This window comes from Phoxinus phoxinus (assembly GCF_949152265.1).
Source record: "Phoxinus phoxinus genome assembly, chromosome: 3".
In the NCBI taxonomy this organism is placed as follows: Eukaryota; Metazoa; Chordata; class Actinopteri; order Cypriniformes; family Leuciscidae; genus Phoxinus; species Phoxinus phoxinus.
The window spans coordinates 33,196,798-33,224,624 of NC_136878.1; the positions used below are offsets into that span (position 1 = coordinate 33,196,798).

General features: G+C 36.3%; 1 protein-coding gene across 7 annotated transcripts; it reads right to left on the reverse strand.

Annotated features, from left to right (window-relative positions):
• Window positions 1-27,520, reverse strand: ptgs1 (prostaglandin-endoperoxide synthase 1). 7 transcript variants are annotated; one of them, XM_079606980.1, is made up of 12 exons: window positions 27,499-27,520; window positions 26,387-26,453; window positions 25,190-25,288; window positions 23,144-23,260; window positions 22,275-22,415; window positions 8,725-8,868; window positions 8,340-8,521; window positions 7,849-7,932; window positions 7,013-7,259; window positions 5,115-5,401; window positions 1,824-1,971; window positions 1-1,280 (listed from the first exon to the last, which is right to left on the reverse strand). In XM_079606980.1, exons 3-12 carry the CDS (start codon window positions 25,269-25,271, stop codon window positions 934-936), a joined length of 1,779 nt encoding a protein of 592 aa, XP_079463106.1. In that variant the 5' UTR covers window positions 25,272-25,288; window positions 26,387-26,453; window positions 27,499-27,520; the 3' UTR covers window positions 1-933. The 7 variants fall into 7 exon arrangements, with proteins under 7 accessions (XP_079463106.1, XP_079463101.1, XP_079463103.1 ...); XM_079606975.1 differs by having other exon boundaries at window positions 27,200-27,506; XM_079606977.1 differs by lacking the exon at window positions 27,499-27,520 and adding an exon at window positions 26,589-27,210.
• Between the last annotated feature and the right edge of the window lie 307 nt (window positions 27,521-27,827).

The window sequence follows — 27,827 nt, forward strand, 5'->3', positions numbered from 1 at the left end:
CATTTAACTTTTTGATACACAATGCCTTGGTATGGCTGTACTTTGTTCTGAACTATGTTAAGACAAATGGATTTATTGTTTGTTGTGTTTTCATATTCAAGAGATAAGCTAGATGCAGCTTTTTTGTGTTCGCATCAAATGTTCTTCGACTTTTATACATAATACATTTGTTTTTAAATAAAGATTGATCTGTTGAAAGCAGTTATTTTGAGTGAGATAATAATAATAATTCGTTACATTTATATTGCGCTTTATCTGAGACCTCAAAACGCTTTACATAGAAGGGGGGAATCTCCTCAACCACCACCAATGTGCAGCATCCACTTGGATGATGCGACGGCAGCCATATTGCGCCAGAACGCTCACCACACACCAGCTTACTGGTGGAGAGGAGACAGAGATGAAGCCAATCAGTATGAGGATGATCAGGAGGCCATGATAGACAGAGGCCAAGGGGAAAATTTGGCCAGGATGCCGTGGTTACACCCCTACTCTTTTTCGAAGGACATCCTGGGATTTTTTAATGACCACAGAGAGTCAGGACCTCGGTGTCAGTATAGTGTCCCCGTCACTATACCGGGGCATTAGGACCCACACAGACCTCTTCCATGATGCCAAATGTTCTCCTCCTATTCATATTTTACATTGAGGGGGTGCATACAACATATTTGCCCACCGGCAACTATAGTTGCCACACATTCAAATACGATTTTCAAGAAAAAAAGCAAAAACCTGGGGAAAATAAATGCAGAATATGTTCATATAGGACACTATTAACACGACTATGCATGAAACCATTCAGAAAAATTTGGTTTTAATTTCTGATTTACAAGATTATTCATTTTATCCAATGACTTGAATATCATTAAGCTTTTTTATTAAAGATCAAAATTGTGGTCTGTGACTTAAAACAGATTCGAGAAGTACACTGTGCTAAAGTTCACCGTGAGATGTCCTCTGTTGTTTATAATCTGATGGAGGAGTATGGAAAGATACATAAGGACACCATTTTGTATTCAGGCAAACCAGTCTCTTCAAAGTAGCAGAGTTTACTATATCAAAGCCTGTCTGCCCCCCAAATGTACTGGGCTTCCAGTAGTCAGGGGAGCAAATGGGATTTCCCATCAGGCCTTTTAGGGAAAATGGGGCTCCCATTTCTACCATGCTTTCGCCAAATATCGCACCAGGTCGTGTCTTCTCTAGAAGAAGAGCTGGGTAGAACTCCAGCGCATCAATATCACCGTAGAGTTCCTCTAGTTCTTTAGCCATTTCTTCCTCTCCTGGAAAACAATCATTTCAGCCATTAACAGCCAATACACACTAGGTAAATATTGTGTGCAGATGTGTTGTGTAGTAAGCAGCCAAACATTGTTTTAAATATTAAGTATATGATCCAAATATGTCCTGTCCTCATTTCTCTCATTACCCCTTAAAAATGAATGATGAATCAAATACATTCTGACCTCTTAAAAATAACATACAGGTGAAACTCGAAAAATTAGAATATGGTGCAAAAATTAATTTATTTCAGTAATTCAACTTAAAAGGTGAAACTAATATATTATATAGACTCATTACATGCAAAGTGAGATATGTCAAGCCTTGAGTCTATATAATATATTAGTTTCACCTTTTAAGTTGAATTACTGAAATTAATGAACTTTTGCACGATATTCTAATTTTTCGAGTTTCACCTGTAGTACATTGAGCATTTAAGAAACCACAGAAGCTCTTTATAGGCACTAATGATGATAATTTGTCCATGATTCTTTCCTTGTACTTTTCATTGTAAATGAAGGTTTCAAAAAGTGTTAGTACAATACCTGTAAATTCCGAGAATGACGTATAGGGTTTCAGATTGAATCTCTTGCGATACTCATTGAAGGGCTGAAGTCGAAGCTCCCTCGATTCAATGATGACCCCCTCAGCTACTTTGCACACCGCTGGGTGAATATTATGACCACCTCCAATCTGTTCCAGCACAAAGAGATTTATAATAAACAAAATACTAAATAAGCCATATCTTTACCATAAATAAAAAGATATATTTAATTTAATAAAACCGATAATTTTAAAATAACAAATGTTGTACATTACATTCCTTAGTGAAATGTCATTTTCATAAATTAAAAATAAGTAAACAACATACATATCTACAGTGCCTGTCAAAGTTTTTTTTTTTTTTTAATGTTTTTGTAAGAAGTCTTCTATGCTCACCAAGGCTGCATTTATTTAATAAAAGTGAGAATTATAATCTAAACTTAAGTGACCAAATATTTGAAAATGTAATTTATTTTGCATTTATTAAAGCATTTATTCAACAGAAATCTTTTGTAACATTAGAAATGTCTTCACTTTCGATCAATTTAATGCATCCTTGATGAATAAAAGTATTCATTTCACTCTTTTTGTTTTAATCTTACCACAGATGTTTGAATGGTATCATTGTTTCCGCAAAAATGTTAAGCAGCAAAAACATTGATGATGATGATAATAATAATAATAAATGCTTCTTTAGCCTCAAATCAGCATATTATAATGATTTCTGAAGGATCATGTGACACTAATGACTGGAATAATAATGCTGAAAATTCAGCTTTGACATCACATGAATAAATTACATTTTTACATTTATAAAAATAGAAAACAATTATTTTAAATTGTAATAATATTTCACAATATTACTGTTTTTCGTGTATTTTTATTAAATAAACGCAGCCTTGGTGAGCATAAGAATTTTGGAATGTGGAATTCAGTGTTTACCATTTATCAACATTAGTTCAGGTTCTGCAGAGCTTTTGTTGATATTCTGCAGGCACATATTTGGTGTTATCCTACCCACAGGGCTGATTATGCTATGATGTAAATTATTAATGTTTATCTAACAGAAATCACACCATCATATGAGTTTCTCAGAAACATAACAGATTATACCAATATTATATATATATATATATATATATATATATATATATATATATATAGATTACAAATGTATCTGTCTGTATTCTGTTGCTCAGCTAAACTATTTTACAGTTAAAGGGATACTCCACCCAAAAATATACAGCCCCAGATATCATGTCCCAGACGTATATGACTTTCTTTCTCCCGATGAACACACACGCAAAAACATAAATAAAATATTTTCGATATAATTTAATCCAAGTGGATATCATTTAATCCAAGTGGATATAATTTAATCCAAGTGGATAAATATCTCAAAGTTAATGCTTCTAAAAACATGCAAAGTGAACAAGATAGTAATCCATACAACCCCAGTTAATAAATCAATGTCTTCCAAAACATTGTAGCAGTTGGACCAATCAGACACACAGTTATTCATTATATTTAATAAATAATCCAGCAAACCACCTTAGTCTCCCATGTAACAAAACTATGCCAAGGTGTCTGTGACAACCCCACAAGAGGGCAGAACAGGCCCCTGGTTACCATGGCAGCAAAGATATGCCAGTGAGATAAGACACGATTTACGACGTAAAAAAAATGCAGAAGGTTGTCGCATGCAACAGCACAGGCCGTGTAAAAATTGACCCAGGCGAACCATAAACAGACTTTTCTCCATTAATACATATACAAACGTACTATGAAGGAACATGCTTCACCCCAGGACATTATGTGTATCATTACTGTTTTGTATATTGTCTTTTTGTATTGTCTACCGTTTTATGCACGCCTTATGTTAGAACTACTAGTTAAATGTAACCTCATCTATATCATGCTTCCTATCAAATTGATCCTTGTTTAACGCCCTGCACATTGGTGTATATCACCTCTTTGATTAATATAACAAGCATACAATGCAATAGAGTATGAAGGGACACAAACTGCCAGCTCACACCGATCATGCAAATGAGTCTCATTGGTCAAGCTAAACTCAAGAGGTGTGACCTCTGCGGAAGTTAAAGGGCACTATCTCAGTGACCTCCACAATCCTCCTTCTTCTGGCTCCTGTTTGTGTGAAAAGACTGGAGGGAGGGGCCTAAAATTACAACCAGCCCTACTGTAACTTCCTTGACCATAACAGAGTCAGACTAACACCTATTGAACCATCAAGTCTTTCTCCTGACACTGTATCCGTACGCTCATTCAACAGCTAAGGCAGTGCAAGTAGGCCTATTGTAAATTTAACTAACTCAACAGAGGTTTAGAATAAGCTTGTATAACCCCTTGTTACCAAAGTGCTGATGGTTCTGTTGGTGGTTATGTTTCCATAGCTCAATTCCCCTGTTTCTGTTTCATTTATTCACATTCACTTTCCATTTTATCCATGTATGCGTGATTGTGTGCGTGTTTGTTTAAATTAGTTGTGTGTTTGTGATTTAGTTGAATAAAAAGGTTGTGCACATTCATATGAGTATTACGTTCTGTGGTCACTGCTTAATTGATTAAAAATACATACTGAGTTACTGAAACAATCGTTATCATAGAATACACTTGTCTGTTAACAATGAGTTACAAAAAATTATATTCAAACTCACACAGATGCTTTTAACATTAAATAAAGCAAATAAACAGTACTTGATGTTATATTTTTTATGTTGTTGTTCCAGCCGTGACGTCGCAGAGATAGAAACCGCTTCTAAAATAGAATCATCGCGTGGCGCGTATGGTTAGGACAAAAATTCTGACCATCATGGAAAATATACCTTTTATCGTATTTATTGTTTATCGCGGCACGTCTGGTTAGGGTTGTTTGGATTACTGTCGTGTTCACTTTGTGTGGTTTTTAAAAGCATCAACTTTGGAGCTCCCGTCCACTTACATTATATGGACTATAGATTATTAGAGATGGATCGATTTTTCTAAACATCTGTTTGTGTTCATTTGAAGATCTGGGACGGCATGAGGGTGAGAAAAGTAATTTTGGGGTAAAATTTTTAATTATGGGGCTTCCATGTCCCTCTGCAATAAAACACTTACAGACATGTTTCAATAGATGAGAGTGGTAAACTCATTGGAAATTACCCTTGGAATGACAAAAACAGACCTAAACATAACCCAGACACAACCCAAGGCACACTGCACCTTCTTCTCTTTTAGAACAGATGTTGAAGTGATTAAGTTCTCCCCTACAACCCTCATGGTGCCATTACCTGTCCTGCGGGTTGGGTTGAGAAGGCCTCAACCAACTTCTCCACCCCGTAGTGGGTGAGGATAGAGGTGTTGAAAAGGAACTGAGGGTACTGAATGTCATCTCCATCGATGTGGAAGCTGTCAGGCATGAGCGGGTGCCAGTGGTAAAGCTGACTGAACTCCACAGCAATGCGGTTCTGGTACTGGAACTGTGAGGAGAACAGCATCTTGGGATCAAACCGGAGCTTCAGCCGGTAACCGCTCAGATGCTGCACATAGTCCTCGATCACAATACGAATGGTCTCGCCTTGAGTTTAGGGAGTCAACATTTTACAATAAATTAGTAAAAACTGACATTATGTAAATAGTGTACTACAAAGGAAAACTATGAGCACTCTTGAAAACCTACATTTGATGGAATAGCATAGAGGTTATTCAGTGTTTGAAAAAAAAATATTACATAACAGATTTGAATATAATATAATATAATAGCACTAGGATAAGACACCAGAGTTGAAATAGACACCAAGGTTGGAGGAAATTCATAATTTATGAATTGTCTCGGTTTCAATATGAGTTGAATAAAGTTAAATTGATTAATTATAAATATACTGAAATATCATGTTAAAATAATAATAAAACGTCTTGTATGAAAAATGTAATGTATATATGATTATACACTGAACAAAATTATAAATGCAACACTTTTGTTTTTGATCCCATTTTGATCCCAACTCAAAGATCTAAGGCCGGTTGGATGTACTGCCAAATTCTCTGAAACGCCTATGGAGACGGCTTATGGTAGAGAAACGAACATTAAACTCACGGGCAACAGCTCTGGTGGACAGTCCTCCAGTCAGCATGCCAATTGCACGCTCCCTAAAAACTTGCAACATCTGTGGCATTTCCGCACATTTTAGAGTGGCCTTTTATTGTGGCCAGCCTAAGGCACACCTGTGCAATAATCATGCTGTCTAATCAGCAGCTTGAAATGCCACACCTGCGAGGTGGATGGTTTATCTCGGCAAAGGAGAAGTGCTAACTAACACAGATTTAGACAGATTTGTGAACCATATTTGAGAAAAATAGGCCTTTTGTGTACATAAAGATCTAATACTTTTTCTGAGTTTAGCTCATTAAAAATGGGGGCAAAAACATAATTTTTATATATTTTTTATATTTGTATATGTTGCGTTTATAATTGTGTTCAGTGTATGTATAAATGTAACAAAACTTAATTGTAATATACTTGATTCATTAAAATTCTTCTTGCTAATGTAAATTTTAATTACAGTTCTACATCCTAATTCAATTAATTCACATTCAGGAATGGAACTGGGAATTGAAAGTGATCATAGACTTGATTATTTTATTATTGTAATATGTTTTCTGGGGTGCCCTTATAATGTTAGTATGATTTTAACATCAAAAATTGTCATCATTTAGAAATAAAAGGCATTTTTTCCAATTATGATTTTAGCCTCTGATTTGAACGCTCTGTTTTAAGGGGCGGGTCTGTGTGATACTTCAGTGTAAACGCCCACTGCTGTGATTGGCTCACTTGTTTGCATATGAAATAGCTAGTAATACATGATGTGGAACTCTCTCTAAAACTTTTACTACGTTTTTACCTTTACAGCTATCGAGAAGGAATAGTGAAAAGTATTGATCATAATGATCTATTACAATCACATGAAAGGTTACAGTGATGAGCATTGAGCAGATGACAGGGTATTTTTATAGTATAACAAACTCTTAACTGTCAAACGATCAAGGTACATTTGAATTCTCAGTCGACCCCTTTAAAAGGCATTCTAAATGGCACACAACCATGACTGCAAAGTACATAATTTGAGTGGTAGTTGAAGTATTCTCTTGACATCTAATTATTTTTATATGGATCTGAGGAAATCTTTACCTATTATGATTAGCCTGGCAGTCTGAAACAGCTGCTCATCCTCCCAGGTCGGATGTTCTTGTTTCAGGATATCACACACACGGTTGTGCTCACGCAGCCACAAGGTGGCGAACATACTGAGACCCGGCAGCAGTCCAAACACCTCTTGCCCAATGGCCAACTGCTTCTCCGGAGGAACAGACGGTGGGTAGCTCATTTTGACCTGTGCTTCTAGCACAGTAGGGGGGTATATCTCACCACTGACAACCTACATCGGAGCCAAACAGAAAAAATATGGTAAAATGCAGAATTGAGAAGATGTTTCGATACTTATTGTTCTCTCTTATTTCTTTTTCAGTACCAGTAAATAAGTGAATTCTTTTGAACAACTAGCGTCCTGAAATCTCTTTTAAAGTTGTTTTAATTAGTAAACTATATGCTCACATTAACCAACCAAGCACACTAGATACGGTATTTACTGCTAGACTAAACAGTGTGCAGTATTTTAAATGACATCACTGACGTTTAACAAAAAACACATGTTTAAACTATAATCACACCCACACTATAAAGTTAAGCACATTCGGAAGGAAATACTTGCACACAGCTGTGAAATGAAGCAACTGAAAATGCATAGGGTCTCATTCACGAAACACAAGCAGAATTATTATGTGTATATATAATTTGTAAAACATGTAAATGTGATTGAATGTAAATAGTTTTATGGTAGAAGAATGGTAAAAGTGAGACTAGGAGCTGTTTCACGAATAAGCATTAAACAGACTTGACATTTCCCTGAAGACATGCTCAGCCTAGCACGACTGATGACTCCACAACATGCCTGATGTGAACAGTACCTGGTACTTCAATTTCCCATCTTTATGCAGTCTGAGGTCCAGCTGGCGATCAAGAGAATCTCCATAAATGTGTCCAGCATCCACCTAGTTTTCAATATGCAATCAAAATGTTTTTCTTTTTTAAATAAAGACATCAGCGAATAGCAAATACAGTACAAAACCAAGTTATTTTTTGTAATCTCATTGTCAGCACACAAGCATACTTTAAGTTCATATTTTTATTTCAGCATAGTCTATATAAAGCCTTGTTACCTCTTGTGATTGATTGTTTGAAATAGTGTTGTATGCAATGAAAACTCAACAGTGAAAAAACAGCAGGTTCATAACAGACATTGACTTAGTGTCTAAGAGAAACATTGTATCATCTCTTTTTCATTAATGAAAAATAAATAAATAATAATAATAAATCTGCACAGGTAAAGCTATCAAACACTTTATTTCATAAGCTTATTAGGAGATAATATGTTACATTTTAAAAAATTGTGACTCACCCCGTGACCCAGACCTTTTGTGAACCCAAGTCCCACACGGTTGTGAGTCTTAAAAAACTGGTGGGTGAAGTGCTGAGCGAAAAAGGCAAACATTAAATTTGTTCCCTGAGGGTCCAGCCTGAAATTCCGTCTTAACATGAACTTCTCTACAAGAAGCTTGGGGTCTGGAAGCTTCATTTTTCCTGAGAAACACATGGAATGATTTTACTACAGCCTCAAAAGTCAAAGGTATTTCCAGTGACTTTATTATAGTGATATGCTTGCCTCAGAGCATTTTAATATTGCTTCTTATGAGGAATTTTTTTGTGAGGAATTTTTCATGTGTCCTTCAGAGGGAAGAGGCTACACTGATCTGGAGTAGACTTGCATGACCAGAGTCTCTTACCTTTGGTTCCCATTGGTGTGGGGCAGTCCTGAGGGACTGGTGGCAGAATCCTTGTGTAGTAGGAGATGTTGGAATACGCCTCCCAGTTCAAGTAGTCATATTTGGAATTGTATGTAGGGGGGCTTGGGATTAAGGTGGCTCTTACTGTGAAGGGAGAGAATATTCAAAAACAATATCAGACAAAAGGATACCTAGAAAAACACAAAACAACTGATAAAACAAGCTTGGCATTGCAGTTGACCACTATACATTTTCCTATTATTGAAAGCCAACAACCGAAAAAAATAAAAATAATCAAAAGGTAATTTTGGAGAGGCTAGCAATAGCAAGTTCGCTGCTTTGACACAACATTGCTTGTTTGTGGTGATGGATTCCAAAATGCCATGATCGCTGTTCACTGGTTGCATCTGAAATCGCATACTTCCCTACTATATAGGCGAAAAACAGTATGTTGCAAAAGTAGTATGTCTGAAATCACAGTACTCATAAAAGAGTAGGCAAAAAGTACCTGGATGACCAGGTTCTTGCCAGGTTCTGAAGTGTGCATATGAAGGATACTTTACTATCCCATGAGGCCACGGGAGAGGATTTGTGAATGGAGGTGAAGCGACGTAACTGAAGCTGGAAGGTCACATGATAATGACAACATTGCAAAAGTAGTACGTCCAAATTACATTCATACTACACATATTCAGCCACCATCTATGATGCAGAAGTGTCTGTCGCTAATGTGCTTTGGTCTGATGTCATGATGAGCCGGCTTACATTTAATTTAGTTTGTTTCGTGGCCAGTTGTCACCATATTCCGCTGCAATGACATCGATTGTGATGATGCAATTATTTGTAATGATGATTTGCATTTGATTACTTTTTGTTTCATTTTGGTGATAACTCTCACACTCACTCTGATGTTTGCTTGTGGCATTTCTTGTCAAAGGTAACATGCAGTACTATAAAAGAGAACACAGTACGGTAGAATGATTTCAGGCTGAGTTTACTTTCTTCCCGACGAGGGAAGAGGGTGAAAGGTCCAAGGTTAGAGAGTCATGGTTTGCTACTGGTTGATGTCAGGAAAGAAATGGAGGCCACTACTGAGGTAGGTTGTAGCACATGCTTGGGTAAGTTGTAACAATTAAACTAAAAAAGCAAAAATAGAGGCCACAATATGCAATATGCTTCAAAAAAAGGTTTATTTAAACAATCCAATGAAACAATTCAAAACAATGTCTCTCTCGCTGTGACTGATCATAACTCAAATCCACTTTCGTGCATGTGAGTGTAAATTCATTTACTAGAACAAACTTCCTTAACTATATTTATGCTGGGATATTTCACCGCTGGAAAGATTGTATTTAAATTGGGTCATTTATGTAGTAGAAATGTGAAATTATCTGTACATTTCATTTGTACAGAGAGTCTGGCCTCTCTCCATTGACAAGCGTTAATTTCCTTGTAGGCGGGTACTCTGTTGAAGTTTAAAACTATAGGATCTGTCCAGAGCCACTCTGGATCTGCCATAACCAATCGCTAACGTTTGGTTGTGACGAAACTTCAACTCAAACTAGCGCACGACCTCAACGTCATCATTCTCAGCCACTTCCTCTGTTTGCTGATTGGACTGGTAAAAAAATTGAACGGAGAAAACCCAAGAATACACCTCAAACCCAGACGTAGTTCTGAAGGAAAATTAAAATTGAGCGGAAGTACGTAAGAGGGCGGAACCAGGCTTTTCTAGACTGAGAAAAGCCAGAAAATTAATTTGTTGGCTCATGTGGATGAGAACAACTCCCAGAATGCACTTGCTTCGCTGCCCTACGAGGCCACAATACCGGTTACAGATGTCAGTATCGGAAGAAATTATACAACTAGGCTACTAGTTGACTCGAAACTGAAAAGACGCCGTTTTATCGTGAGTCTCCGTGACGATATAGTTGAAAAATTAATTTAAATACTGATCGGATTTATATCCATTTGCGAAAACCCCCTAGGGGAAAGGATCTTATTACTCCTAGCTTATCCCTCATTGATGGTGTTACAACTCTTGCCATGTTACAACCATACCTGTTACAACATAACATTTAAAAATTTGTTATAGGCTACAATGATCTCAATATTCTGGAAGGGTTATAAGGAGTCTATTTGCAAGATAAGGGGAGCCTGATTATTTAAGGATTTATGCACAAAAGTCTAAATGTAATTATACGATGGACTGGATGGACATGCTTTTGATATCTAAGCTAATAGTGAATCCAATGAGTTGTTGAATAAATAAAAAGTATGAAATATAAAAAGGAATAGGAAATGAAAAAAACAAATTTTTTCAGAAAATAAAAATAATTTTATTTCCAATCACGCAATTCTTTCCAAACCTGTAAGATGTTTTAATGTGGGATCAGACGATGGTAATTTGTAAACATATCTGTAAAGGGAGATCGGGTCTGGTTGTAACATGGGGGGAGTTTATACCACCACCTATTCCACCAATTAGAGATTAAATTGTAATCAGGCAAAATGTGATGAATTGTAACCTGCTCATTTTAAACCATTATGCTAATATGGCTAGCTAAACAATGGCTGACAGGGATGGAGTGGGATTTAACACATCTTTAAAAAGTGTTACAACCATCCCCTTACATACGGTCACAAACTGTCAGTTTAGTTTTAATTTTAATGGACTTGTAGTTTGTTTTTTTCAGTCACATGTTCGTTTCCTGCCAATCATCAGTTTCCATTGACACTAATCTTCATCACAGCTGTTCGTCATTTAGTTCATCCCCATGTGTATTTAAGTTCCTCACCTTCGCTCAGTGTTTGTCTGGTCTTATGTTGACATTTGTGTTTGTTCTAAGCCTTCTGTGTATTACTTTTTAGATTTTTTATTAAACTCTGTGTTTTGAATTATTCAAATTCAAATGTATTTATAAAGCACTGAATAAAACAACACAGTTGACCATAGTGCTGTACAAGCAGTAAAACAGTGAGTAGAGAAGAAACAAATAAAAGAAAATGTATATCCATATATCTAAATAGGTAGTATTAACATCATAAAACATTCAACAACATATATTTATAAAAAGAAAATAAATTACACTAGCACCCTTCACACTTATCTTGATCGAACACTATCATAAAAAAAATATGTTTTCAGATGGCTTTTAAACTTTTAAAGGTCCCTGATATATAGAGGTAAACCGTTCCATAATTTAGGGGCTGCGACCGCAAACGCGCGATCCCCTCTAGACTTCATCTTTGACCGAGGAACAAGACGTTTCTGAAATTGTGATCGTAGCGATCTCATTGACTTATATTGCTGATCTAATCCAGGAACAAAAGATGGGGCTAAGCCATGTAGAGATTTAAATACAAATAACTGAATTTTAAAATGAATCCTAAAAGTGACAGGCAACCAATGTAATGATTTTAACACCGGAGTAATATGATCGAATTTGCCAGTGCTTGTCAGCAATCTTGCAGAAGCATTTCGGACCATCTGTAGTCTATCTAAAACTTTATTTTGGGCACCATAATAGCTATAACGAGTTACAATAGTCTAATCTGGAAGTGATAAATGCATAAATTATTTTTTCCAGATCTTTCTGAGATAAAAAAGGCTTAATTTTGGAAATCATCCTCAATTTAAAGAAACTCGTTCTAACTATTTCATTTATCTGCTTGTCAAATTTAAGTGCACTATCACAAATCATCCCCAGATTTTTTACATGATGTTTTCTAAACAGGCTCAGAGAACCCAGCTCGGTTTCAACTGTGTTATCAAGGTCGGAGGGACCAAAAATAATCAATTCTGTTTTCGATTCATAAAGGCTCAGGAAATTTGTAGACATCCAAGCCTTAACTTAATTTAAACATGCCAACAATCTTTCTATGGCAGTGTCATTTGACTTAAGTGGTATATACAGCTGTGTATCGCCTGCGTAGCAGTGGAATGACACTCTGTATTTATGCAAGATTGAACCCAAAGGAAGCATATAAAAAGAAAACAGAAGTGGTGCTAAAACGGACCCTTGTGGAAGGCCACATGATAAAGGTGTTGAAGCTGATGTGCACTCACCCATACGAACAGAGAATCGTTTATTTAAGAGATAGGACTTAAACCAATTTAAGGTATTTCCAGAAATGCCTACACGTTTCAAGCCGGGAGATAAGAATATTATGGTCAACCGTATTGAACGCTGCTGTGAGATCCAACAGCAGAAGAACAGTCACATTCCCTTGATCGGTTGCCAAAAAGATGTCATTAAAAACCTTCAATAACACTGTTTCTGCTTTGGTGCTTCTTAAATCCCGACTGAAGTACTTCACCGACATGATTTTCATCAGTAAATAACTCCAATTGAATCAGAACACATTTCTCTAAGATCTTTGCCAGAAATGGAAGTTTTGAGATAGGTCTATAATTGCAAAGAACGCTCGTATCCAGATTTTCTTTTTTCAGCAAAGGCTGGACTACAGCATGTTTACAATACTCGGGAACAATCCCTGAAAGTAAGCTTATATTTATTATAAAAAACAATATATGGGCCAACCGATTCAATGGTTTGCTTTAACAGAGGTGTCGGAATAATGTCTTGGGGAGCAGATGTAGACTTTAGCTTAGAAACAATATTGTTAAAAGTAGAGATAATAGGCTCAAATTGTGATAAATTAACAATGATTTCTAGTGCATTTGAAGGCACAAATGTACACTGCTGTATATTATTCCGAACCTCTGATATGCGATCGACAAAGAACTGTAAAAAACTTTCACATAAATCAATAGACAAAACCGGAGGTGCCTCTAATTTAGGATTCAAAACAGAATCAATTGTTGATAAAAGAAATATCGGATTTTGGCGATTTTTCTCAATAGCATTTACGAAGAAGCTCGTCCTAGCAGATTTTACAGCCCGTTGAAATTTAGACAGCGAATCTTTCAACATTTCATAAGAGATTTGCAACTTATCTTTCTTCCATTTCCGTTCACATCTTCTACATTCACTTCTTAGGGATCTAATTTGTCCATTTAACCATGGAGTTGGTTTGTGCTTACTATGCACCTGCCTTAGAGGTGCATAGAATTATCATCATCGTCTGCCTGCACCTTGCTGACACATACATCTAAGAACAGGGTTTTTTTAATCATTTTACAGAATGCCAGTGAAAGAAAGAAAAAGAAAGAGAGATATAGGTTATAAAAAAAAAGAAGAGGTTTTCAAAAAAGGAACTGGTGAGGTTTCAAGGAATAGCAGGTCAGCCAGATCAGTGGCGATGATTCTCAGACCTCCTACTCAAAGCCAAAGGAAGTGTGGGTAAAATGTGGCTTATGCAGTCTTTGGGTCTACCAAGTCTGCACTCCAGGGTTAACATGAATTTGTCACTAATTTGACTCTGATTGAGTATTCACACGTAGACACACAAACTCACACACACTGACACTGAGTTTTTTTTTAGACCTATATGTTCTTTACACAGGTAAGGTCGTTGCACACTGAGTCCGAAATTTTCGTATGCGTTTTTTTGTATTGGTGATTCGGTGGCTCTGAACTGTCAAAACACCATTCAAAATGTTTGCTACGGATGCGAAAAATGCAGGAATTGTTTTTATGACGGACGAAAGTTTCGAAAACAGTGTAAGCGTGATTGACAAAACGTGATGTCGTATTTATTTTTTTAACGTGCGCAAATTTCGGACTCAGTGTGCAAGGACCTGTACACTTGAGTTGAGTCAAGTGATCCTTAAATAATCAGGCTCCCCTTATCTTGCAAATAGACTCCTTATAACCCTTCCAGAACATTGAGATCATTGTAGCCTATAACACATTTTAAAATGTTATGTTGTAACCGGTATGGTTGTAACATGGCAAGAGTTGTAACACCATCAATCAGGGATAAGCTAGGAGTAATAAGATCATTTCAATTTACCCACTTCTTCTCAGATCCCATATGAACGGTCGTCCAGGCTAGAAATAGGCACATGCAGATTTTATAAAGAAAAACAAACAAACAGATAAGCTAAGAATGTAATTTTTTGACTAAAACTACAGTATATTTTATTTCATATTTAAACTTTTGAAGATAAAATAATTTAACTTAGATTAAACTGAAGTTTGTCACACAAATGTGAAGCATTTTTAACCAGCTAATTTCAAACCATTATGCTAATAAAGGCAGGCTAAACAATGGTTGACAGGGGTGGGGTGGGATTTAACACATATTTAAAAAGTGTTAGAACCATCCCCTTACATACAACTAAGAACATTTTCTTTTAAATAATTTTACAGAATATCAGTGAAAGAATCTTCACCACTGATTTTGTGGAAGATCACTGAAAATGTGGCCTATGCAATATTTGGGACTACCAAGTTTGCACTCCAGGGTTAACAACATTCATTTGTCACCAGTGTTTAGCGTGAGACTCAGGCAATTGACACTGTTCTCACGCTCTCACGCCACACATCCATTTTCTCACGCAGTGAAAAATCACGAAGCAAAGTGGACACTGACGGACAAGACAGAGCAGGTTACATTGACATGAAACTAAGTATCAGCTTTCAAATTCTGTCAATTTTATTACGAAATTCAGTAAATATAGTTTTGGCACTCTTTAATGTGCAGTGTGACAGATCGCTGTAGCGCCTCAGTTCAAGCGCTTTGTGAACCGATCGACTCTTACTACTTGTAAATATTAAATAAACATGAATGAACATCAGAAGGTATGTTGAAAGACACATTACAACTTACTGAAATGAATCAGTGAGAGATGTCATATAGATCACAAGTTCAGTATGGAGTACCTCAAGGCTCTAGGACCATTGCTTTTCAACCCCGTATATGGTACCCTTGGGAGATATCATTAGGAAGCATGGCATTAGCTTTCACTATTACGCTGTCGCTGATGATACTCAATTTTAACGGAATGTATAGCAGATATAAAACATTGGATGACTAGTAATTTCCTACTACTTCATTCTGAAAAAACAGAGATTCTAATTATTCAAAAAAAAAAAAAAAAAAAGTAATAACCTAGAATACTGTCATACACTTGATGGATGTTCTGTTAAGTCTTCATCATCAATTAGGAACCTGGGTGTGCTCTTTGATACTAATCTTTAATTATACCAATCCTATTATGCTATTTTAAAGTTTCTTATTGTTGTTTTGGAGTCTCCTACAACAGGTTTACCATGCATCAAAGGTAAAAAATTGGTTTCATTTTCTCAAAAAATAAATTTGCACATCACCACATTTTCAATGATTCTCAAACGACTCGTCAGATAAATCAGTCTCTCTAAGTCCCTCCTTTCCGCGAGCTACTCTGCTCTGATTGGCCAGACAGCTCAGTCTGTTGTGACTGGTTTACCACGTACAGCGCGTGTCGAAAACAAAAACGCCCATTGCCATGACAACGTTAGCTCTGCTTGTCCTGAGGCTTCCTACATCGTATAAACTAAAGACAGTAACGAACAATGACGTTGATTTTACCATATCAATCTGAGCGCGAGTCCGATGATGAAACACTGGAAGAACTAGATATTCAACCTGAACCTCCATCGCAAGGACAACTCGAGCAGGGCGTTTCTCAGTGATACGCTACTCAGTTTGAGGTACATTATGATAAGTTGCAACTGTAATTCCTCACCATCAGCATTAACAAGTGCATGTCCATCAACAAACCGATTATTTTACCCGAGTATTTTTCTAATTTATTGCAGTGAACAAGTGGAAACTGTATCAATAACAGTGCATACATAAGCCGAGCTCGAGCATGAATAACTGATGTAACATAAACGTTGGTAAAACAAATCTTGCTCCATGCTTAATATTTCCTCAAAGTAGTGAGAACGACAGACAATCTGCATTAATAGACAGTTTTAGGTAATAGTGGCCCACAACTGATTAGCAGAAGTATTTCAGTAAGACAGTAATAACGTGAGTTAACCAGTTAACAGGAGACCAACACAATATAAAACTCAAAACGAAGTATTTTGAACACCATATTTCAAGAGCAAGCGGTTTGCGAATCCTGCTTTGAACTCCGGGCTTTGAGAAGCAGTCGTCAGTAAAATAAAGGGAACACAGCAAAAGTTTAGGATTATACTGCTGTTAAATATCGTGGTAAAGATGAATTTTAACCACTGATTCTTCACATGCAGCTCGTCCTTTACATTGTAGAGCACAGCATCTTTTCGACATGATGCTGCCCAGTATCCACAGGAATCAGCTGCAGTGTTTCGAGGTTCAAGTCTTCCCTGGTGCCTGCGGGTGCAATAAGTGGGCGGGCAATATGCTAATGTTTCATCTTGACGTCACAACGAAACGGCTTCTGACTTGTTTGAAAAACGATTAATATAATTGACTCAGAGTTGACTCTTACTTTTGAAAGGCAATAACTTTATATACGGTAAACTTTTAGATTTAAAACTTTGCAGGATGTTTTCATTCATTAAAACTATGTTACACACTCCATGAAAGGTCATTTTCAAAAATCCATAATAGGGGCACTTTAAAAAGTGTGACAACCATCCCCTCACATAGTACAATAAGGACAGTTTCTTTTAAATACTTTTACAGAATGTCAGTGAAAGAAAAAAAAGAAAGACATATAGAGGTGTGCCTGCCAGTGTTTTTAAAAAAGGAACTGAAGAGGTTTCAAATAATGGCAGGTCAGCTGCAAAGAAAATGTTGAAAGCCAATGGTGATAAAACTCTGGCCTCAAAGTCAAAGCCAAAGGAAGTGTGGGTAAAATGTGGCCTATACAGTCTGCACTACAGTGTTAACAACATTCACTTGTCGCCAGTGTTACTCACGCGTTGACACTGTTCTCACGCTCTCACGCCACACATTAATTTTCTCACGCAGTGAAATTAAGCAAAGTGGACACTGACACCGACAGACAAGACAGAGCAGGTTACTTTGACATGAAACTAAGTCTCAGCTTTCAAATTCTGTCAATTTTATTACGGAATTCAATAAATAGCATTTTGATGCTCTTTAATGTGCCGTGTGACAGATTGCTGTAGAGCCTCAGTTCAAGCGCTTTGTGAACTGATCATCTCTTACTACTTGTTACCGCAGCTGTGTTACAGGTCTGACTTTGCGGCAATCAGCATACAGTACATGGAGTCTTACTGTCCATGAAGTGTTGCTGAGAAATGAGGTAAAACGTGCATTTAGAACACATATATCAGAATTTAGGGTGTTTAAATTACAGTCATAAAGGAACATTACCACAAATGTGATGTGCCAACTAGTCTCTCCCCTGTGAACGATCTCTTTACCACTCTACAGATAAAGCGTTGTCGGGATAATATCGGTTTCGCGTATCTACCCACGAAGTGATAAAATTCTGTTTCAAAATTTTAAGGCCAGACAAGGGTTGGTTTGTAGGAAATTACAAACCTGCGCACATATATTCAAATGTGCATAACTATAGAATTAATTCTTAATGCACACGTGAGCGCCATCAGCGTTGTTTAGCGCCATCATTTAAAATCTGTGTAGAGAGAGTGTTGTCGTCTTAGCCGCCTCTAATTTAATAACTAATGATCCTTGCGACGGAAGTGAATCAATCAAAACTAACTTTAGCTGGAAAATATCTTTATTCAAGAACCGCTATAAAGAAAAAAAAAAAAAAATCTGTTACCATAAATTATCCGTTTACTACTGTAAAGCCGCTTTGAAACAATCGAAATTGTTAAAAGCGCTATATAAATGAAGATGACTTGACTTGAGTTGACTTGACAATATTAAATAAACATAATGAACACCAGAAGGTATGTTGAAAGATATATTACAACTTACTGAAATGAATCATGTATTATGTAATTGTTTAATCAGTAAAGTTACAGAACATTTACCTTAGTTAGCATAGCAATAAATAATTAACTTTATAGGAATATTTTGCTAAACATAATTTTTTTATTATATGTTCTATTTATTAAATAACATATTATATTTTTTACTCATCTCATTAAAAAAAATATAACTTTATTATTATAAAAAACACATTATTAATTTGAGTTGTTAATTTTAACCTTTAATAATAATACCAGCTGACAGGGCTCCCTGTATGTTTACAGCATTAGTAAAGAGATTTCACCTTGAGAAAAAATTTACATGTACTGTAGCTACTGTACCTGATATTTATCCAAATTAATCAACATTGAGCTTGTGTATTAAATTCTGAGACAAGTAGTAATGGGAAGTTCGAATCATTTTACTGACTCTCTTGTTCAATCTCATTCATCAAAATTAACAAATCTTTTTTCGAGTCGTTTCGTTCATTAAGTGGCTAAATTCCCAGAACAGATCCACCTACGCAATCTTGATCAAATTCTGAATTAAGAAATCATTATTATGCAGTCAAAAATAAGGACCCACTGTATAAGTGTCTTTGACTACTTTGTACTAACATCAACATTAGTATAACAACAAAATATTGACCTAACGCCAATAAAGTTAGACCAAAAAGGATAATAATGTGTTTTTTTTCCACAGCAGCTGTTCAATAAAAACGTAACTGCTAATATTGTGGTAATATGAAAGCACGTTTAAACAGAAGGCATCAACAAAACAATTGAGCAACACCACTATAGAGGTAGAGTTATTCTGAGTTAACATGCTCTACATTACACTTTCCTGGAACAGTACCTCAGGATAATCAGTAACTTGGCTCTTGCAAGGAAATGTTTTGGCCAACAGCAGTGTGAACGACATGAGGAATTTGAGGGCCTCTTGCAGAGTACATTAGCATTGCCATGGCAACCGCCGACTGGACTCATTGCAATGAGTGCAGAATGAAATGATAGATTCCTCTGACCATGGTGTATCTTGGCACCACATTCACATTACATAAAGCTTAACTGACTTTAATGTCTGTACAGGAAAACATTACAGAGCCCCAACTGGGAGGAAATGATAAAAAAGGGGCAGTACGTTAGGGGCCATTCAAAACAGAGTAGTGAGTGACTGAGTAAATAAGGGAAGGATGCTCCCTCCCTTTACAAGAAAAGAAATACTGTACAACCAAGCCAAATTAATTTACACCCTGACATTTGTTCTGACAACAACTGCAGAGCACAATAACACACATGAATCACAATTATCACAAGTCCTGCTCAGATACACCACCATCTGAACTACATCCAAGCCATTTAGTTTATATAGTTTTGCCAAAGCAAAGAAAACAGATAAAATCTAATCCACCGACCAAGACTTCAAGCAGAATTTATGTCTAAACTATACATGTGTGGTCTGGTCTGGAAGTACTAGATACTCAGCTAAAGACTTTAATGTTTACACTATGAGTGAACTTATTCTCCTCTTCCCCTAAAATAAGACTTGAAGACCAAGCTTAAAGGGATAGTTCACCAAAAAATTTAAATTCTGTCATTAATTACACACCCTCATGTCGTTCCAAACCCTTAAGACTTTTGTTCATATTTTTGATGAAATCTGAGCGATTTCTGTCCATCTATTGACAGCTATGCAACTACCAAAAAGTTAATAAAGAGATCGTAAAATTATCCATTTGAATTTGGGTGGTTTAGGCCAAATTTTCTGAAGAGACATGATCGCTGTATATGACAAACAGATTGAATATAGGCTGTGCGAGAATGTGGTTCATTCTTGTGTTATGCAGCACGTTTGAGCGTCTGCAAGAGGTTTGTTCTTGTGCATCAAACAGGTTCAGATGAGCTTCTGTTTGCTGATCAATATCAGCAAATATTGAAAGACCATATTTTCACATATCAAAAATATGTGAATAAAAACCTAAATTCAATCTGTTCATCATATAAAGTGATTGTCTCTTCAGAAAATTTGGACTAAACCGTTCAATTCATATGGATCTCTTTATGAACTATTTGAAGTAACAAACAAAGTGCTAGTTGCTGTCAATGGAGGGACAGAAATTGCTCAGAATTTGTGTTCCTCATTTCTCATTCAAAGGAACCAGGGTGATGCCAACTTCCAGGTTGGCCAACAAGTCATCTCTTCTGCACCCAATGATGTGACCCGAACAATTTCACTAAACATTGGAGATGTTCCAATCCTCACGCTCATTGGCTATACCGCCTCTGTAGATATGCTAGTAGCGTATGTTTAGAGATGCGAAGAGGATAAATTAGTACAAGGACTATATAGACACTTATTATTATGCTTTACCAGCAATGACAACAGGAGAATCCGCATCTATATGGCCGAAGAACCAGAAAAAGTATTAAGCCAGAAGGCAGAATCACAGACAAAGACAAAAAAATAGGGTAAACATCAGTACGTCATACACAAATGGGAAATATTTGATGATGGAAAAAAAATAGTGGTGATGCCAAAGTTGCATTTTGTTGGACATACCTCATACCTGGCTCATTTGAAGCATTTGTTTCAGAACCTGGTGCATTTTCTCCCTTAGTTCAGTTCGTTTAGGCATATATTAACATGGCAATCGTGCTCAGATACACACCAAAACAATCACTCTGGGATCTCCTGAACGACGGCTATTTGTAAGTGTTTGCATGCATCACGGCAGCTACAGATAAACACACAATAAGCTCTGAGCGAACTTGTCAATCCATCTTAATGGATGACGCAGAGGAAACTCTGACCCATAAGAGGACAGCTTTACTCTCCAAAACACATTTTGGAACACTTTGAAATGTCGCTTTGTAAAAGAGAACCGAATCAAGAAGAAAGTGCAACTTTGTATAACAAATTAAGTCCCTGTTTCGAAATGAAGCAAACAATCTACTGGTCGAAAAATGCCCTAAACTCACTAGTATCAGTGTAATTTATTTACATAAAAAAAGAGACGTTCATGTTAAAACATGTGGATAGGTGGCAGTGGAGCATCTAACACCAATGTGGAATCAATACTTAAAAGTACAAAAAGAACAACAATACGAACGCAACTTAAATAACTATTGAATGGACCTTTAAAGTTGCATAAAAAGGAAGTTGCAATAGTGTTTTCTTCCTTATTGTGATGTATATCAGAGTGAAACAGCTTTTTGAACAAGAAAAATGTAGGGTGGGACTTGATTGGACGGTTGGACTTTTGTGTTTTGCAAATGCTCTCATGAGTTACAGGTTGCTCTGGCCTTGCACTGGTAAACATGTCATCAGAGAAGAGAAGCGATGTTATTGCAAGAGTTAGAAGTTATTCTGATTAAAGATTATGAGGGCATATGATTGAAAGATAATTTATAATAAATACTGCACTATTCCATAAAAAATTAGAATCATCAATTTTGATTTCATGATAACTTTAAAAAATATTATAGAATTAGTAAATTCTATATTAAACTCACAAGTCAATGACATTAACCAGCTAGCTAGTTGGTAGATGACTAGTCGAACTCCCAGACCCATCTCTAGCTAGAGACAAACTGAACCAAACAAATAAATGTGTACACTTTGTAAACATTGCCATCTACTAACACTCTAAAGCAGTATTATACTATGTATGCCTGTAATGATCCCACATAAATACACATGAGCAACATTATGAACATGTGAACACACAAGCCATGCTGAGTATGTGTAACAAAACCAACCTGTGAGCACTTTGCGCATGAGCCAATCCCTGAGGAACGTTCTGTTGATGATGTCCCATAGCCAGTCAAAGTGGGTTAGGATATAGTGGACAACATTAGGAGTGGGCTTCAGGAGCCGAGAGACTCGAGACCAAAACTCAGCTGAAGAAGAGAGAGGAAGAAAAGAGGTGGAGAGTGTGAATCTAAAGAATGAGAAGATGCAACTGTTTGGGATTATGAATACACCCTGCATTGGTAATATGCCCAATACTTTTGGACATGTCTCGGAATTCCTTTTAAAACTTGTTTTCAAACTGGATTGACACTAAATTAAGCAATCTAATTATTCTAGAAAATAAAGCTCTTTCAAACACAAGCATCATTTTTTTTGTCTTTTTTCTAACACAGTCATCCTACCAACCAAAACAGCATATGGTAACTTCACTGCAAATCTTTGTGCAAAACCTTTTATTGAGCCAGATCACATGAGCCAAAAAGTTGAGAGAGACAGGAAGTAGAAACATAAAAAGAGAAACGGAAAAGGAGACAGACAGCAGGGCTGGCTTGGGGGTTGTGGGAGAGTAGAAATTGGTCCTGAGCCTTTCTCTCTGCCAGGAATAGCTTGGCAGAGATGTTGGACTGTGTCAAAAGATTGTGTCTGCTTCCAAAATATTTGTGATAGTTTATTGTTCTGTTTAAATCATTCAGCAAATGTATGTGCCGCCATTATGTATGTACACACAGCTTAATTTACAGCTTAGGTTAAAATCAAAATGAAAGAAATGGTAGCCTTAAATTTCAGGTTAGGGTAAAACATTTTTAGTCCATCATTTAGTCATAGAGTACAGTACAAATATACATTCAGAATGAGATAAGAGCGAGATTCATACGTATAGTGCAATTTTCTCCATAGTATCCTGTTCTGGTGCAGTCACATTCATATCGGTCCATGCCATATCGAACACAAATCCCTCGGTTTTGACAGGGGTAATAGCAACAAGGATTCACTGGAGAAAACAAGTGTGAAAATACAAAATGTAAAAATCTGTTTTGATCTGCTGATCTTACATCCTTACATAACATCACATGAAAAACTACCTTAAAAACTTAGCATTTAAGGTAAAGATGATGACATCAGATGAATGATTCAGTTCAGCAAAGATTTTAGCAAGAGGTTCCTACCAGTCCTGTTCTCTTTATTGTAAGTCAAATGAGTCAGATTTGACTGAGACTCTCACCCTTTGTCTTTAATAGCTCTTGGAGCCCCTGTCCCATTCTTTGAATAGTTATGCTTATTGGATTAGGACTGGTAACACTGGGGTGGGTTCCTATACCTGGATACTTCATTTGCATGCTTTGTTTAAGGTCGTCAGTCAGGTCCTTTGTCTCCATTTCTAAGCACTGACTCCTAATATCTATATAATCTACAATGTACACTTGCCTTAGAGAGACTTTGATAACTGTTCTCAATAAAGAATCCTGCTGAAGATACAACCGAATTTCCTGCTCTTCACTACTGAGTTTCCAACACAAGCCATAATACAAAGTCAAAGTTATAAAAGGCTTCATTTGGTGTGACTCCCGGCGCTCCCCAATCTTATTTACTACAGAATTTCAGGCATAGTTTAGATCTGAGATTATATCTGAAGATTTACGCAACCATTATGACATGCCTCATCAGGGCGAATGCATCATGTGTTTTTGTATGGAGCTCTCAGGATTTAATTTTTTTACACTTCAACTGGAAGATATGATGGATTCATTTAGGATATTTTATAACTGTTATGATATATTATATTCATTTATAATGGTAATAGACGATTTTGTAACAATGACCGAAATGGTATGAATTTCTGCACTAATTTGTTTCATGGTGTCAAATGAAACATTTGAAATAAGTGAAATTATATTGTACAGTCACAGTGAGTTGGTAAACTATGCTTTGGTAATTTTTTATAGACATTTCTCACAATACTATTAATGTATTCTCAATAGGAATGTGACAAGGGGCTTCCCCTGATAAGGCTTATTCATAAATACAAGACACATCATATGTTCGCTCATGGTTGGCAGTGGCATGACTCTCTACTTCTCTTAACAACAGTATGACAGACAGCCTAAAAATAGAGGAAACTTTGAATGAAATGTGGTTACTGTGCACAAATTGTGTGGCAGATAACCAAAAATCATCAACTCTCTCCAGTACTTTCCATCAATGCATTACTGAAAAAACTTAATCTAGCTCATGCACATGCAACAGTGAGCAGAGAAACACAACCACTACCTGACAAAACTTAGGATAACTACTAATCTATTTCCAAAACACAAAACCTCTACACTCTATATTTTAGTGAACTATAGCCTATGTAAACGGAGAGACTGATGTAACAGAGAGATAATATCCAAAACTTCCCAACCAAGATCAGACTTGTTCATTGCTGCTTACGCATTCCTCCATGAGGATGAATGGAAAAAGAGTCATGCTGTAAATTTCTGTGATAAACTTTAACTATTTGAAACTGTTGTGAGATTTAACAGGCATATTAATACCCAGATAGTAGGCTATAAACAAAAGGTTTTCTTTTTATATGCATATAATAATTTATTTATTTTTGTTGAGAAAATGACTAAGTATTTAGCCGTATATGATTAAACATAATGACACTTTGATGAAAGCTAATTTAAGGTTCAAAATTCAAAGGCTTTTTTATGATAGGCTATAAGCTTTAAGCATATGAGAAAATATTAAGAAATTAAAATAGTCACTTCTAAATCTATTGAAAGCACAAGCCTGACTTAGTTCAGATAACATGAAAAGGAACCCCTACTAAAGTTGAGTTTACCTGAATGACCAATCTAAATAAATACTTTTTTAATAAAAAACTTTTTCTTTTTTTTTCTTTTTTTACCATAACTCAAATAATGGAGATATTTACCATTGTTTAATGAAGTTGGGCTTTCTTGACTTTCTTCACCAACACATAAAGAGAGACTCAGCAGCAGGATAAATGTCCACATCAGGAAAAAGTTAAACGCTGCAAAGCAAGAAATCAGAAAGGGCTTGCAAAGTTGATCAATAAAACTTCGAGATTAAAAAATGTTATTTGCTCACCGTTCATTGCAGATTGGAACGCAAAATTAATTAAATAAAAAAAATTACGACTATAATACCAAAGCACAAATAATTCAAAAAGTGGTGTTAAGGAAAAAACTCCAAATACATATTTCCATGTCGTTTATCTTCCAATGCAAGCCTTCATGCCAAAGTCAGCTCGTGCACACTGACTCGCGGGGGCTTTTAGCAGACTGATAAGAAAATATCGTTCAAATTGAACTTTTAAAGCGACAATAAAAACACAATAGCCTACCAGGAGACTCCACCCTTTCGCCTCAGACTAAACTCGCGATTAAAACCCCTAATGCAAAAATTTAAATGGATCTCGCCTTGTAACAGTAGTTCAGTTGTGAGAACAAAGTGAGAAGAAAAAGAATGAGTTTACTGCTGCGCCACCGCGTGTCTGAATCTGTTGAGCAACACTGGACGTGCAAGCGCAACATAATATGGCCCCAATAAATTATCTAGCCTACTTATAAACAAAGATTTGTATCAGCGGAACAAGGATTCATGAAGATTAATCAGATTCAGGTTTGATCATAACAATAAAAATGAAGATGAACTCATTTTATTTCAGCGCTTTGTCTAAACTGAATGACTGGTTTCAAAATGTTACAAATTGTTGTGCATTAGAACAGTAGCCTATTTTTCAATGTTATTACAAAGTCTACAACAAAGTATCAAATAGGCTAATAAACATAACTTTGTTACTTCATGCAGAGAAAATCATTTTATATGGTCCAAACAGCCAAGCTTTGAAATTACAGCAGCAACAACAACAACAACAAACACTTTGCTATATGGGATTATAATAATGAAAATATTTTATAGTCTATTCTATTTTGGCTACAGGCGTAAACAAGATAAAAATATATCAATACAATTTTCAGAAATGTTGCAAACGACACTAAATTGTGCATTGCGGTAACTTCATATGCAGCTCATTAAACAAACCATTTTAATCTTAATGCATCCCAGCAGGCAGGGGATTTTAACAGGGTTCAAAATCATTGCTTACCATTCTGGCTGTAGGTCCTGTAGGAGGCTGAACTTCAGGGAAATAAGGATGGCCACTGCCCTCTTTTCTAAAAGGTATAACATGGCATACAGTACATGTAAAATTCAATGATGATTTAGGCAATTACAATACTAATAAAAATTATATTGACAATCTTGGAGAAAAGGTGTAGTTATATCTTTAATTGAACTTGTTCACGCACTTAGGCACTCAGTTTTGGAACTGACCAACACACTGTAAACTACTGACAGAAATTTCCCCACTAAATGGCTTCTAGCTGTTAAACAACAACATGGGACTTGCAAGTAAAAAGCCTCCCAAACTTTTAAGATCAGACTTGTTTTTTTTTTACAATCTCTGTCTGCTCCACCGCCCAACTATCACACCCTTCAGTCCCTCCAGGGTAAGTTTCTCATAAATGACCTACTGTATTGTAAAAATGCTCTGCTCTTCCCTACCACAAAATCACAGAAGACCAAAGAATATCTTCACAACCTTGAGCTTTTGGTTAATGTGCTTTTCCGCATTAATCAAATCATCTACTACTCCTGCACTTCTACATCTAACAATTTATTGCCTCATCATGGAGACTTAACTTCATATTTTAATTCCTGAACATAAAAGCAGTTCTTCATCAGATCTGTAGATGATCCTGTCAGCTGAACAAGTTTATGCAGCATCACAACACCCCCATGCCTAACAGGATATTACTGTTGAATTCTGTTTAATGATGACAGAACTGCTAGACAGCTAAACCCAAGTGTTTGTAGAATAACTGACTGAACTGATCAACAGGAAAGTACATGTAAACACCTTTCTGGCATCCAGCTGTATACTGAAAGCACCGTGTGTAATGGATGATTTGTCATTTAGGAAGCACCTTTAGCATATTTATATGGCTCATAAGCAGTGTTATCTTTCTAATATATTTCCAATACTGATTTTGCTGTAATTTTGATTACCGCAAATGACATATTTTCTAAAAGAACTATTGTCAGGATTGTTGGTTTCTGTGTACTATTTTATTGTGGTAGTCTGGTTTTCTGCCTTGTCTTATTTTACTTTCCTGTCTTTGAGTTTTCCTGCCCCTGTGATTGTCTAATGTGTTTCACCTGTTCCCCAGCTCTGTCACCTGTTCCTTGTTTTCTCATTACCCTGTTTATTTAGTCTATGTGTTTCCCTTGTCTGTTGCCTTGCCGGTCATTTTATTGCCTGCTGTTTTTGGAAACCTTTTATTGTATGGATTTTTGTTTAATAAATATTCAAGCTCATCACATCGCCTGCCATCTCTGCATTTGGGTCCGCATTCCTTGAAACCGTGACAACATAAAACCATTTTTGTACTTAAATGCCAGGGAAGGAAAACATAATAGGAATGGGACGGATGGGTGGATGATGTGTCCCGTCCCTCAACCATTGTGATGTGGCAATGAGTGATTCA

Excerpts from the sequence above, each read along its gene's own strand:
- ptgs1 (XM_079606974.1), bottom strand. Across the intron at positions 23,261-25,189 it reads CCCAACTTCATTAAACAATG|TGAATCCTTGTTGCTATTAC; the intron begins GTAAATATCTCC and ends TGTTTTCTCCAG. Across the intron at positions 1,972-5,114 it reads CAACCCAACCCGCAGGACAG|ATTGGAGGTGGTCATAATAT; the intron begins GTAATGGCACCA and ends GTGCTGGAACAG.